Source organism: Papilio machaon, chromosome 15 (assembly GCF_912999745.1).
Source record: "Papilio machaon chromosome 15, ilPapMach1.1, whole genome shotgun sequence".
Classification (NCBI taxonomy): domain Eukaryota; kingdom Metazoa; phylum Arthropoda; class Insecta; order Lepidoptera; family Papilionidae; genus Papilio; species Papilio machaon.
Window position 1 is genome coordinate 5,710,187 of NC_060000.1, and position 12,653 is coordinate 5,722,839.

At 30.7% G+C, this 12,653-nt stretch overlaps 2 protein-coding genes across 2 annotated transcripts; one reads left to right on the forward strand and one right to left on the reverse strand.

Moving 5' to 3' along the window:
* The first annotated feature begins 1,039 nt into the window (after positions 1-1,039).
* On the forward strand, positions 1,040-2,545 carry LOC106710262. Its single transcript, XM_014502275.2, has 3 exons — positions 1,040-1,197; positions 1,756-1,903; positions 2,244-2,545. Exons 2-3 carry the CDS (start codon positions 1,767-1,769, stop codon positions 2,458-2,460), a joined length of 354 nt encoding a protein of 117 aa, XP_014357761.2. The 5' UTR covers positions 1,040-1,197; positions 1,756-1,766; the 3' UTR covers positions 2,461-2,545.
* A 5,490-nt stretch (positions 2,546-8,035) lies between these two features.
* On the reverse strand, positions 8,036-10,922 carry LOC106710261. The gene is made up of 3 exons (XM_045681180.1): positions 10,827-10,922; positions 10,353-10,571; positions 8,036-8,145 (listed from the first exon to the last, which is right to left on the reverse strand). The coding sequence occupies exons 1-3, from the start codon at positions 10,897-10,899 to the stop codon at positions 8,036-8,038; spliced, it is 402 nt and encodes a 133-aa protein (XP_045537136.1). The 5' UTR covers positions 10,900-10,922.
* Between the last annotated feature and the right edge of the window lie 1,731 nt (positions 10,923-12,653).

Genomic DNA, 12,653 nt, shown 5'->3' on the forward strand with positions numbered 1-12,653 from the left:
TTCTGTAGATGCGCCCAGTATTCTTGATCATAATATGGTAGAGCAAGATTTAAAAAAAAAATCATATTGTTTTCTTTTTATTGTAATGTTACATTAATAGAGTTACGTAAGTGATTGTTTGTAATAAAGATTTCACAAACAAATTTATTGAAATCCTATTACTATTCTACGGGGCACGTGGTATAATATATTGATGACAGAGACGGATGAAGATTGAGAGATATATTTGCAAGTTAAGGGAAAACTACATGAATTGTATATAATTTCCGTAAAGCTAGCAACACACCTTCAGTTTTAACTGCACAGCTTTAACAGAACAAGTACCTTTTATCACACCGTACTTAGTGTCGTTACAATTCGAAAGTCCATTCTTGGAACTAATATCAAGTAAATTCCAATAGATATTAATTTCCCAAAAGCTATTTGAATTAATCTGTTATTTCTTAAAAATGAGTATCACAAAGTCATTGAACTCCAGGTCATTGATAGGTATGTAGTTAAGTAAATAGACGTCAAATTGATCAAATTGCGGCCATTAGGCTGGTTATATTTATACCTTCAGTTTTACAGTCGGACTGTTACGTTAAAACTTAATAAGTAGCCTATGTGTTCTTCCAGAATATGTTCTATATCTGTGCCAAATTTCATCTAGTTCCGTTGAGCCGTTCCGAAGATACCTTCAAACAAACATCAATCAATTCATCCATCCACCTAAACATGCACATTTATAACATTAGCTAAATAACAACACTTAAATCAAGTGAAAATTTTGTAACACCCTTTTGCTAACCTGTTTTGTAACGTCATGGATAAATAAAACTTACGTCTTCATTTATAAAAAAATATATTATAACTTGTTTGTCTGATGACTCCCGTTGGTAAAACCCAAGTAAAATCGCCCAAAAGAATAACATCTAATCTCATACGTTCCTATAAGTCCGTTCCTTTTCTTCGTGGAAAAACATTATTAAACTCTCTCTTTCTTATTTATTAACATTATATGGTTTATAATATGAACTGATTGGTTGTTCAGCTCAGTTTGTTTACAACGCTACATCTGTTATCATTATGATAAATTCAGTTTGCTAGTAAATGTTCGCATATATATTTATAATTGCCATTTTAACCTTATAAAGCAAATATCTGTGAAAGTCAATAACAGAAAAAAAATTGATTTGTTAACGTCCGATTTTAAAGGTAAGTGTTTTTTTTATATTTCATTCTTGTTACATTACGTATAAGTTGACAATAGTTTTTTTTTTGTTTTTTATATAAACTAAATAGTTATATCTAATTGAGTATTGGAAGGTAATGGATTCGAAATCTCATATTTTTTGTATCAAAGTTTTCTGCAATGCAATGCAATTAAATTATTTTTATTATAAATTAGATAACCTTTCAACATAATAATCTTAATGTACTTTGAAATAACTAAAGAGTACGATAACATTATGCTGTTCTGCTGTTTAAATAAAACTGTTGTTGTTTAATTACGCTACGTAGTATATAGAAATGTCTTTGTTTTTTATAATTAATCTTTCTAAATAATTTCAAAGGCTTAATGTATTTTTAATTTAACATTATTTTATTAAGCGTGTTAAATTGTTTACACTAACAAAATAACTTAATCACAATACTTTTCAAGAATAATGTATGTCTCAACCAGGTTAACCAAAGACGTAGTCAGTGACTACTAATTTTGTTAAAATAAAAAAATGATAAATGTGTCTGTGACGTCAATTTTTAACATTACAGATAACCTCAAAATGGCATTATTACAATACATCGCATTCTTTCTTCTCCTTACCGGCTGTTTAAGCCAAAGACCGTCATACGCTGGAAGCAGGCCGATAGGGTACCCAGAAATCGAAACGACTCCTGCATCTGGTTTACTAGGGAACAGGTTTGTACATGAGTATTTCCGGACTTAGTACAAAGATTTGATATTACTGGTATTGAATGCAGTGATCATCCTTCATATTATATTTGAAAAGTTAGACAACAATTGTCACGACCATCAAAATCCACAGTTTACAGCAAGCGTCATAGAGTAGTATGGCACGTCCGCACGCATCCGTGGCTGATAACAAACTGCCTTTAATGTGCTTTGAATGGAGGGTAGAGAAATTAAATTAGAACTCGGTCTGACTTTTTGCGTGAAAATTTTGTTGAGTGAATTTGGTCTCTCTTTATACGATTTTGCAGATATAATAATTTTAGAAATATATTTATTTTTATTACAGATTCGGCAACGACGAGCGAGTTCAAGTGCTACCTCTGGATGCATTAAACGACAGAGACTTGGTGATGCGCATAAGCAGATTGCCAATAGACAAACAACCATTCTGGTTCATTAACTGGAGAGCTGTGGAAGCTAACAGAAGAAGGCCACAGACTTACGAACAGAGACAAAATCCATTCCTCGAACCTATAAACCAAAATCAAGGCAATCGCAATTAATTCAATTTTTAAAGTATACGATCATTTTATTGTATGATAATATGGGAAAAAATAAATAAATAGATTTGATTTCTAAAGTTTTCAACAGAAAAAAATATTTTATTGTGCTAACCTAACCTAACATAATCTCCTAAAACAGATATATATTGTTAATAATGTTTAGCAAGATCATATTTCATTAATTATGCAAGGCTTATACCAATATAATAAAATATATTGGACCTAATTCTTCAGCCAGAATTATTAATTAAAACAAACAGAGAAAATATGATTGAATGTCCGAATTAGCGAAAATTAGATCTTCGTCGTCATAATCCTGAGGAGAAAAATCTTTTTTTTTTGTGACTGAGCAGTTACTGTTTTCCTCGAAGAGGCATTTACAGCTTCACCGGACTTGAGGTGGCCGGGCGCTTAGCCTAAACCTTGTTTAGGAATAACTAGGCTCGAGGGCTCCCTCAGGAGCCTCGGCTCGGACTGTTACTTCTTTATTATTACCAGATTGGGTTGGAGAAAAATCATTAATGTTGTAATAAAAAACATAAAAATGATTTAATAATTATACAAAAAACTTCAAGATATTTTATCCAATATTGTTAAAAATATTAACAATTTTCAAATAAAACTGTTTTCAACAGTACCAGTTAAACGACGCTATTAACTGCGAAATATTGTTTAACTGGCGACTTAAATAAAGGACTTTCCATTTTATAAAAGTCCTTTACTTGAATTGTCTAGACAGATGCCTATAATGCCAGAATCAAATCAAACAATCTACAATATAAAATGAAATGGGTACAAAAATCAGATATTAAAAAAAAATCACTATACAATTTACAATTTATTTAATAAACTTGTTGCTCGCGATTTCTTCAGCTCAGAATAATTAAAGACGAAAAAAGCAGCCTAAGTTAAAGCCCAGTCAAAATCGGAGCCGTTACGGAGATTACCCGGAACAAACGAGGAATTGGTGAGCAGACAAAACATTAAAAAAATTGGATTTCCGTAAGCACCTCAAATATATTATGTTCCCGAAATAAGATTTTTCCTCAACATCATATACAGACAGTCCAATTATATTAATTATATAGATAGAAGATGTTATTTTTTTTACATATTTTTATTCAATTCTTGGTTCTCAACTTATTAAGCGGATAGACATCATGAGTATTTTAGCGGTAGACATTAAAATCTGTTCATGACATCCGAAAAGTAGCTAATTAGGGCCCTTAGTAAAGCAATATTAACTGTAGCAATATGTAGCACTGAAAAATTAGTAATAAGGAAGGTTTTCGATGAAAATCTGCTGTTAAAATCAATTTATGTATCTCAAATGTTTGTCTCCTCTATATTTCTATTTTAGCTTTAATTATAATTAAATATCCTCAAGGAAAATTGGTATTAGAGATTTACCTTCCTTGAGTTGTTTAAAATATATAATATCTGTTGTCTCGACAAAATAAGGGTAATATTTATCAATGAGTGTGTTTGCATGTAAATAAGTTTGTATGCATGCCATTGCATTGGTGACACCTGTAACGTAAACAACTGTAACAGCTATGATGTGTGAGGTGTTATTCGAATCTTATTATTCCTCGGATTATTATTATGTTTAGACATTTAGTTTTATCATTGAAAAAGGCGGGTAAAGATAACAAACGATATTTACATTCCTCAAAATCACCAATAGTTGTAATTTTTGCAACTCGTCTTTGTAGTTCTCTCTTTTTTTTAAGTTTTGCTCTGTACTTGTCTTCTGTCTGGAGATATTGCTTAAGTCTGGTCGTTGCGGAGTATTAATTATTACTATTTGCTAAACCTTTTTCTTTTCTCATTATTTTCGGAAGGTTTATCTTTAATCTTTTTTCTACTATCGCTTCTCTTGTTCGATCATATAAGTAAATTTATGCCTTTTACTTTTTGTAATATTCGAAGTCCTTGGCCAGTTTAATTTCTTTTACTTGTTCAGTCTTCTTATCCAATAACTTTATTTCCTGGCATTTTCTCTTTGGCGCAATTAAGTTGCACTATTCTTTTTAAGCTTTTTTGGGTTCTTTTTTATTTATTTTTTCTTGTTGTTGAGAATTGTATTAAAGTACGCGATCTCGAAATATCTTGCTCTGCTTTTATATTGATTTAATATGAAATGAACCTCTTTAATAAACTATATTATTTTATGTACCCAAAAAAGAAGTTTGTTGTAGTTTTCTATTAATTTGTTTATCTCAATAAGATCAAGATTTAAGAAAATATTTTGCTGGGTAAACTAATTTTACACATTGATGATTTCGATCCATATCTCAACTTGGTAATGATTACAAAGAAGATCCGTAAAAAATCACTTCATAACACAAATAATCCATTTAATAGATTCCAAATTGTTTTGATATTATAACGTCTCATTGACTTTGTAATATCTTTCATATAACCCTAATAGATAGGTATAATTTGTGAAAGTGCTTATACAGCGTTGCTTCTAGATAATGTTCCCTTTAATATCTTTTTAAAGTTTATTTGAGAATAAATATATGATAATGGCCACGAACAAAGCCTTTCCTTTTAAAAGTGTCTTGTGTTATTTTTTACGTAAAATTTTCAACAGTTCAAGCAATATTTAAATCAGTAGAAGTATATATAATGTATTAATTTAATATTATATTAGTCAACATTTTAACACTTCAAATCTTGGATTTCTTAGGGGAGGAATTATTAGACGTTCACTAACTTCTTCTTTAAGAAGACCAAACTAAAGTCGATGTTCGAATAGAAATGGGTTAGAGATTAAAGCACGTAAAGCATGCATTTGAACTTTTTTTTTTATCTTGTGTGCGTTTTTTTATTCCGCGCGGACGGAGTCGCGGGTAAAAGCTAGTACTTAATAAAAATAGAGATTATTCTAAAATACTAGATTAACATTTGACGTTAAGTTTGTTGGCAGTTGGCAGTTTTGAGAGATATTGAACTTTCTCAAAACTCGTCAAACTCAAAACATTTGCTCTGTTTTGTTTCCGATATAAAGCAAAGTTCAGAAATATTATCTCAAAAGTTAAATTAAGGATTATCAAACTTAAGTTTAATTGTTCCTTAGACCTATTTTACATTAATGTTTGATTAATAATTTAATTAAATATGTTTATAAAACGACTCTAACAAAGTTTAAGTTGTTTTACTTTGATTGGTTCGCCATCTGAGCATCCAGATCATCCTGAAATACCAGAAGAACAGCAGATACGTTACAAATAGTGCTTTATATATTTGCACCGATGACCTCAAAGTATTGAAATGCTAACGACCAATAAGTAGTATTGATATATTGTTTTTACCTCCATAGGTATTTTAGATACGTTATTTCTGTACATATAAGGTAAAAAGATACTTCCATTTTGTTTATTTTTAACTACCGTGTTTAAGGTAAACTTACGGTGAGCTAAAAAAATCGTAAACCATGGTAATGGATGACCTGAAGTCACGATTACACAGTTTAGGACTCGAATCATTCGCACAGTTAATTTGTTTTTATGTACGCCTTTTACGAGTTTTTTGTTAATACGAGTACGAACCTGTATCGTTGTCCTGTTTAGGAAAGTTATTTCACAACATTATTTTGTTTACTTTGAATTCCTTTCAAGTCAAATATATTATTCTCTCATGTTCATGATAGAGTCTAGTATGTCTATTTTTAATTTATGTGTATAAAGAAACTATGGTAGAGCCCACAGAAGCATAAGCTGCACGAATGACCACACAGAAGACAGGTATGAAATGGAAATTGCACGCTTCGTCTGATAACTGGGCGTGCCAGTTATTAAGTTCTTTCCCTTTTCTTATAAGAATGTAAAGGGAAACAAGGCGGGGGGAGGATATACAGCAAGGAGAAATACCCTTTTTATATATAGAAGGATAGTGGAAGGGATCCACTATTCATTAAAGATAAGCTGCGGTCAGCAGTCTCTTCGCTACTTTAACTAAATCAGGTGACCGCTTGCTCGTTCGTCACCTTATTCTATAAAAAATAGGCGTTACGATTAAACGATGCAGTATAAGACGCTGCGCTTGGGAAGATGGTCCGCTTTAAATATAATATAAATTGCCATTCAAGAAGGAAATGAGATCCAACGTTCTTAGGTGATTTTCTAAAAGGTTATTTCCTTCGCTTCTCTTCAATGTTCTTTTAAATTTGTATTATAACGCCTGTATCTTAAGATGTTATTGAGGTGTTATTTGTTTATGTTACCGATTGAATGCTAATTATGACATTTCATAATTGGACTAGCTGTGTTATAACATTCAGCAAATGCTGTACAAAACAAAAATTACATTACAGTATAATTTGCTACAATTTATTAAATCTGCGTAATTTCAAAATTATGTAAATGTAATTCACGAAATTTTATTCTGTTTGGAACGTTACCGAAATTGAGATGAAATAAAAATTAAATTTGCCAAATATTGAATTTTATTTGAAGAAAACAATAAAGCGGCCTAATTTTTAATCAATCACATAAAATTAGTATTTTTATATCGATACTAGATGTCGACCGCGACTTCATCCACGTCGAATTAAAAAAAAAAAATTTAGCTTATGTGTATTTCCGGACTATGTTCTACATCTATGTCGAATTTAAGCGAGAAACATGCAGCCGTTCTGGAGATACCTATCCATCCAACCATCCATCCATCTAACGATTAACGTAATATATAGCAAATATAATTTTCTTTCTAATAGTATAGCATATCCTTTACAGAATATATCCTTGAATATTTTACTAGATATATGTTATAACCAGAATTATGTACGTAATATAAAATAATAGGTATCGGTATTAAGGCTGCAGTATCGGAACAGGTAATTAGTGCAAAACTTAATAGTTTGGTCCGCTCTGTGGTTAAGCTTGATTGAGTATGGAAGTTACAAGAAGCTATTAAATACTTTGTTGAAGGAATTTTGAACATATAATAACGATAATGTAGTGCAAAGTTGCATTTGATTAAGATGCAAAATTGTGTTCTGAGTAATCTAATTATGTACCAACTGATAATGAATTCAGTTCATTTGTTATTTGCTAAAACAATTTTTTATGATATGCCAAATTGCATATTGAATAAATTAATTTATAAAGTAAGGTATTTTCATATTTCCATACATTAAAAACTAGCTATTACCCGCGACTCCGTCCGCGCGGAATAAAAAATAGAAAACGGGGTAAAAATTATCCTATGTCCGTTTCCTGGTTCTAAGCTACCTGCCCACCAATTTTCAGTCAAATCGATTCAGCCGTTCTTGAGTTATAAATGGTGCAACTAACACATCTTGTTTTATATATATAAAGATGTGACACATTGGCTGTCATTTCTGGGCCGCTAATGAAATATCGCGGGCTGCCGTGCACTAGTGACGTAGCGTTTGCATTCATATCATATGCAATTTGCTGAGTCTTTCAATTTGCCTCGACAAATAGTAAACTAGCAAAATTCACGATCGGTCTGTGACATAAATGTAAATGAAGATTGCAGGATAATAGCATTCTTCAAATGAAAACTACAGCATTCTAGTGGATTTATTTCATTTTAATACGTGTCAAGACAAAAACTCCTTGTACGTGTTCATGTTACTGGTAATGAGTTGCTCCGTAAATATATTTTTCATGTAATGATTTGGACAATATTTCAAAGAAACTTCTTGGTAAGCTGAAAATTAAATGAATGTATTATTATTAACACGTAAAATTTTTGAATGGTGACAAATTAAAGATTACATAATAACTGTATTACTTTTTAGCCGACTTCAAAAAGAAGGAGGTTATCAATTCGACTGTATTTTTTTTTTTTTTTTTATGTGTGTTACCGCGAAACTCGGCCCCTGGTGGTCCGATTTTGATAAAAATTATTTTAATCGAAAGGAAGTGCTTGCAGGTGGGTCCCATTTTTTTGTTTTTTTTTTTTAAATAACTAGAAGACCTGTAGATTTTGAATATAGCTTCAAAATTTGTTGCGGAAATTAGGGACATTTTTGCTTTCAGTGCTTACGTAGGCTAAACTATAGGACCTACATAAAAATGATGTATGGCGAATTGTAGCTCTTTAAATGTGCTAAATAAAAGTCCGCGATAGCATATATCTATCTTTTATAGTTTTCTCACAATAACCATTTTTTTCTTTAGAAACATTAATTAAATTCATGCCCTATTTCCGACGCTATTATTCAAGTTCAGTATTAACCCTTATGTAAATAAATATGTTCATTATCAAGAGAATTTAATGTAGATTATATTTGCAATTGAAACTATATCATTCTGTCTAATAGTTTAGGAGATATCGTAAGAATAAAATTACGCGGAAACGAAAAATACTACATCGCGTTACAATGAATAGCACAAATTTGTTTTCTGGGCTTACGTAGGTCAAACTATATGACCTACATTAAAATGATGTATCGAGTAATTATAGATCCTTAAATTTGCTAAATAAAAGTCTCAGGTGGCATATATCTATCATCTATGGATGTCTCACAAAAACCATGTTATTATGAACAAACTTCGATTAAATTGCACACGAAAAACAGCGTCGTAAGCTTACGGCGCTATTATATTATATTCGATATGAATCCTTATCCAAATAAATATGTTTGATGGCTAGAGTATTAAATGCAGATTACATTAGCCTTTAAACTATGTAATTCTGATCAATAGTTTGGAAGATATTAAATTATTAAAAACTATGCGCATTCGAAAAATGCTACTGCGGCGCGCGGCTGGACAAAATTAAAGGTACGCTACGATGTATTAGTTCGTTAATTTTCAATTTGTATACCGATTTTGATAATTATTTCATTGTTTAAAGGATAAGTGGTTATCTGGTGTATTCTAAATTAGTTTTTGAATTGAAGTACACACATATTAAATAGGAAAGTCCTTTTCTTTATTTGTCTTATTTATGTCCTTATACGTATTAAGGAAATTTGTAATTAAACTTCAAATTCACTAAAAATTGAGAAATAAAACAAACATTTTAAGAAAAAAAAATAGCCGACTTCAAAACAAAAAAAAACTATCTCAAACAAAATGCGCTTAAAAGTAACTTAAAAAAAACAATTTCAAACAAAATGCACTCATAAGTAACGTAAAAAAACAATTTCAAACAAAATTCACTCAAAAGTAACATAAAAAAACAATTTCAAACAAAATGCATTCAAAAGTACCATAAAAAACAATCTCAAACAAAATACACTAAAAAGAAACAAAATAATGTCATGAAAACTTCTTTCTTTCTTTCTTCTCTCTTTCAAAAACCCTCTAAACTCTAAAGAAAGTTCTCTTCTTTCTTGTAACATGTCTATATTGTATAATTATTGTTATTTTGGAGTCGGTTTCGGCCTAAGTAGGGACATAAACGTAAGTATGTCTAATACATCTCAAATATAAAATGTCACCTATTTACTTCGGCCGACACCGACTGCGAAATAACAATAATTATACAATATAGACATGTTACAAGAAAGAAGAGAACTTTCTTTAGAGTTTAGAGGGTTTTTGAAAGAGAGAAGAAAGAAAGAAAGAAGTTTTCATGACATTATTTTGTTTCTTTTTAGTGTATTTTGTTTGAGATTGTTTTTTATGGTACTTTTGAATGCATTTTGTTTGAAATTGTTTTTTTATGTTACTTTTGAGTGAATTTTGTTTGAAATTGTTTTTTTACGTTACTTATGAGTGCATTTTGTTTGAAATTGTTTTTTTTAAGTTACTTTTAAGCGCATTTTGTTTGAGATAGTTTTTTTTTGTTTTGAAGTCGGCTATTTTTTTACAATTATTTGTTTAAATTTTGCTAAGATAAGGAGAATTGGAAAATTAAACATAATTTGCTGACCGTACAAATCTATACATAAGAAATATACTTACAAAAATCTTCCATGCCTCGACAGTTAACCAAATCTAAATAACAACCGTTTCTAAATGTTTTATATTCGTAATCCCTCAGTTTTGATACACCACAGACAGGGCGGTAGTATTCAGGACAAAATGTAGGACAAACTTCATCGTACAAAGTCCTAAACATTTTTCTTATAATTATACTATTATGTCTCTTCATACATGAACTCAATGGTACAGGAATGTATTCTGTTAATAAAGAAGAGTTATTTAAGCTTATGCAGTCTAAGTCCCTTCGTACACAAGACCACGCAAATCCTCAAAACGAATATTGTATGGTGTCGCAAAAATCGCGTTGCGCGCGCTATGTGCATACAACATTGAATCGACGACGCAACATCGGGTATCGCGTTTAAATGTCAACTGTATAACTTTACTCCGCCATCTTAAAATTTGCAGCGACTTTTACATATGCTTGTTTAAAAATTTCAATAAAAAAACTACCGTTCCCAGTGCAGCGCGAATAAGCTCTCATAGAACATGCGTTGTTAAACAATTTGTAGACAGAATTTTCCATATCCAAGCCACATTCAAATCTGTCATCATTTGGGCATTTAAAATTACATTTTAGGCAGCTAATAAAGGTGATACCTGAAATATTCGAAACATCTTTAATGTTTTTATTGTACAGTTTCGTTTTTATACGAGTTTCTACGATCCAAAAGTTACGATTATGTTTTGTTCTAACCATGATTTTGGGATCACGACGAGTCAGAATTTATTTATTCATTAACTTTGGGTTTCTGAGATCAAAACCTCTGAATAAAATATATCGTCATCCCTGTCATCTTGGACAAAACAGAGATAACAATGTGTTTAAACGGAGTCTCAGAAACCCACGGTAACTCGCACTTTAATGACTTGATATGAACGTTTTATAAATTGCATTGTCGACTAAAATTCCAATGGTTCAAAAATTATATTAAAATTAAAATTCTTAACTTACATTTTATGAAGACAAGAATTACTGTCAAATAATTCATCTTAAATGAAATGTAAACTTTTATTTCTAATCTTGTTATTCTTTCGTTAGAACGATTCAATTTAATTGAAGACTTCCTTATCACAATCCTGTCAATTTTCCAATTAATAAACAATCAAAGCTGTAATTGGTTTTTAGAATCCTAGCTTGATGTAATTTTATGATAATATTTGCTAACCTCATTTCACACTTCAAAGTATACACTTTATCTGGAAATTTTAAGGTTTAGTTTTTAATTATATTTAAAACTTAAATTTACCGGATTTTAACGAATATAAAAATAAAAATGTAATTTAAGAGAAACAAAACCTTATTGAAATAGTTTTCCATTTGCACACGAAAAGGTATCAAATAGAATCAATTGCAGCAAACCTGAATACAACAATTATTTATACTTTAAAATAATACTTAAATATTGACAACAATGACTTCAATCTCACTAATATTATAAATGCGAAAATTTAGGTGGCTGGATGTTTGTTACAAGGTATCTCCAAAACGGTTCAACATATCTTAAAGAAATTTGACACAGATGTAGAACGTAGCCTGGAATAACGTTTTACGTTTTATTTTTTAATTCATTCGGACGAAGTCGGAGGTGACACCTAGTTAAATATATAAGTAGTTCCACAAGTCTTATAAAGCCGTGTGCAAATGTGTAGGTACAAGTTTGTCACGAAATTCTCTCGAGAGTAACACTAGACTGTGCATGTTACAACTCATCGTAGCGAGTCTACCTGAAAGTTTCATATACGTGCACCTGTGTGTATTCACATTTTAATGCATTATGTGAAGCCAGTCTTTTTATAGAGTCAGAGTAGATGTCTGAAAAAAACGTTCTCTTGAATCAACTGTTTCAGTGGGGCCTAGCACGAATGTTTGCGAAAATCCCCGTATCGTCATCGAAAACATTTATTTTAACATTTGTGAAAAATCTCATACTATTTTTTTCATAATTGACGATAACAATACGATAGCGCTTGTCACAAATATTCGTATTAGGTCCAAAATTTGGTGTGTGGTTAACGATTATTAAATATCATTTAAGTAATTATAGATTTTAGTAGTGCCTAATAAATTGCAAACATCTCGCATAAAAGCTACTATTGCTAGTCTTTTTGTACAAGAGTTTGGAGTGAATTAAGAAGGGAATGGAAAGAAAGTTTGTTTTTAAAACCATGCAACCTTTATAAAGGCTGCATCGAAGTACAACAGTAGATTTCGAAGAGAGAGTTTCATTTAATATTGATGAATATACATTGTATTTTTTCCATCAACATACACCGAGT

Excerpts from the sequence above, each read along its gene's own strand:
- LOC106710261 (XM_045681180.1), bottom strand. The coding sequence starts at position 10,899 with ATGGAAAATTCTGTCTACAAATTGTTTAACAACGCATGTTCTATGAGA. Across the intron at positions 10,572-10,826 it reads TTCGCGCTGCACTGGGAACG|AATACATTCCTGTACCATTG; the intron begins GTAGTTTTTTTA and ends CTTTATTAACAG. Across the intron at positions 8,146-10,352 it reads TCGAGGCATGGAAGATTTTT|CTTACCAAGAAGTTTCTTTG; the intron begins GTAAGTATATTT and ends TTTAATTTTCAG.
- LOC106710262 (XM_014502275.2), top strand. The coding sequence starts at position 1,767 with ATGGCATTATTACAATACATCGCATTCTTTCTTCTCCTTACCGGCTGT. Across the intron at positions 1,904-2,243 it reads TCTGGTTTACTAGGGAACAG|ATTCGGCAACGACGAGCGAG; the intron begins GTTTGTACATGA and ends TTTTTATTACAG.